At 55.6% G+C, this 1,691-nt stretch overlaps 1 protein-coding gene across 1 annotated transcript in view; it reads right to left on the reverse strand.

Moving 5' to 3' along the window:
* Window positions 1-334: 334 nt before the first annotated feature.
* The window catches only part of msrb3 (methionine sulfoxide reductase B3), a 95,227-nt gene continuing 93,870 nt past the window's right edge, over window positions 335-1,691 (reverse strand). The window contains exon 8 of the mRNA XM_052514436.1: window positions 335-356. Within this exon, the coding sequence (XP_052370396.1) occupies window positions 335-356 (22 nt within the window). The remainder of the gene's footprint in view (window positions 357-1,691) is intronic.

Below are 1,691 nucleotides of genomic sequence, written 5' to 3' on the forward strand. Positions count from 1 at the left end.
ATGCCAGGAGGGAGAGTCTGGAGAGATGAGAGGATGCCAGGAGGGAGAGTCTGGAGAGATGAGAGGATGCCAGGAGGGAGAGTCTGGAGAGATGAGAGGATGCCAGGAGGGAGAGTCTGGAGAGATGAGAGGATGCCAGGAGGGAGAGTCTGGAGAGATGAGAGGATGCCAGGAGGGAGAGTCTGGAGAGATGAGAGGATGCCAGGAGGGAGAGTCTGGAGAGATGAGAGGATGCCAGGAGGGAGAGTCTGGAGAGATGAGAGGATGCCAGGAGGGAGAGTCTGGAGAGATGAGAGGATGCCAGGAGGGAGAGTCTGGAGAGATGCCAACAGAGTCAGGATGCCAGGAGGGAGAGTCTGGAGAGATGAGAGGATGCCAGGAGGGAGAGTCTGGAGAGATGAGAGGATGGCAGGAGGGAGAGTCTGGAGAGATGAGAGGATGCCAGGAGGAGAGTCTGGAGAGATGAGAGGATGCCAGGAGGGAGAGTCTGGAGAGATGAGAGGATGCCAGGAGGGTTGAGTCTGGAGAGATGAGAGGATGCCAGGAGGGAGAGTCTGGAGAGATGAGAGGATGCCAGGAGGGAGAGTCTGGAGAGATGAGAGGATGCCAGGAGGGAGAGTCTGGAGAGATGAGAGGATGCCAGGAGGGAGAGTCTGGAGAGATGAGAGGATGCCAGGAGGGAGAGTCTGGAGAGATGAGAGGATGCCAGGAGGGGGAGAGTCTGGAGAGATGAGAGGATGCCAGGAGGGAGAGTCTGGAGAGATGAGAGGATGCCAGGAGGGAGAGTCTGGAGAGATGAGAGGATGCCAGGAGGGAGAGTCTGGAGAGATGAGAGGATGCCAGGAGGGAGAGTCTGGAGAGATGAGAGGATCCAGGAGGGAGTCCCAACATGACAGATCAGGAGGGAGAGTCTGAGAGATGAGAGGATGCCAGGAGGGAGAGTCTGGAGAGATGAGAGGATGCCAGGAGGGAGAGTCTGGAGAGATGAGAGGATGCCAGGAGGGAGAGTCTGGAGAGATGAGAGATGGATGCCAGGAGGGAGAGTCTGGAGAGATGAGAGGATGGCAGGAGGGAGAGTCTGGAGAGATGAGAGGATGGTCAGGAGAGATGAGTGTTGTCTGGAGAGAGTGTGCTGAGATGAGAGGATGCCAGGAGGGTGAATCTGGAGAGATGAGAGTGATGAATGCAGGAGTGTGTGTGTGTGTGTGTGTGTGTGTGTGTGTGTGTCCGTGAACCAGATGTGGTTCTGTGTGTGTGTGTGTGTGTGTGTGTCCATGAACCAATGTGTTTCTGAACCAATGTGGTGTGTGTGTGTGTTACCTATTAAAGACCTTCTGAACTCCACCAGGTACCCTTCTTCTCTCCCTCAGTCCATCTCTACCTTCCCTCACAGATCAGAGTGTTGAATCACCCAACAACTTCTCCCTCAGTCCATCTCTACCTTCCCTCCTGTCTCCCTCAGTCCATCTCTCTTACTTCTTCAGTCCATCTCTACCTTCCTCTGTCTCCCTCAGTCCATCTCTACCTTCCCTCTGTCTCCCTCAGTCCATCTCTACCTTCCCTCCTACTCCCTCAGTCCATCTCTACCTTCCCTCCTTCTCCCTCAGGCTCTCTCTACCTTCCCTCTGTCTCCCTCGGCCTCCTTCCCTCCCTGCCTCCCTCCCACCTTCCCTCCTCTCGCTGTGTCCCCC

Source organism: Oncorhynchus keta, unplaced genomic scaffold (genome assembly GCF_023373465.1).
Source record: "Oncorhynchus keta strain PuntledgeMale-10-30-2019 unplaced genomic scaffold, Oket_V2 Un_scaffold_17573_pilon_pilon, whole genome shotgun sequence".
Lineage (NCBI taxonomy): Eukaryota > Metazoa > Chordata > Actinopteri > Salmoniformes > Salmonidae > Oncorhynchus > Oncorhynchus keta.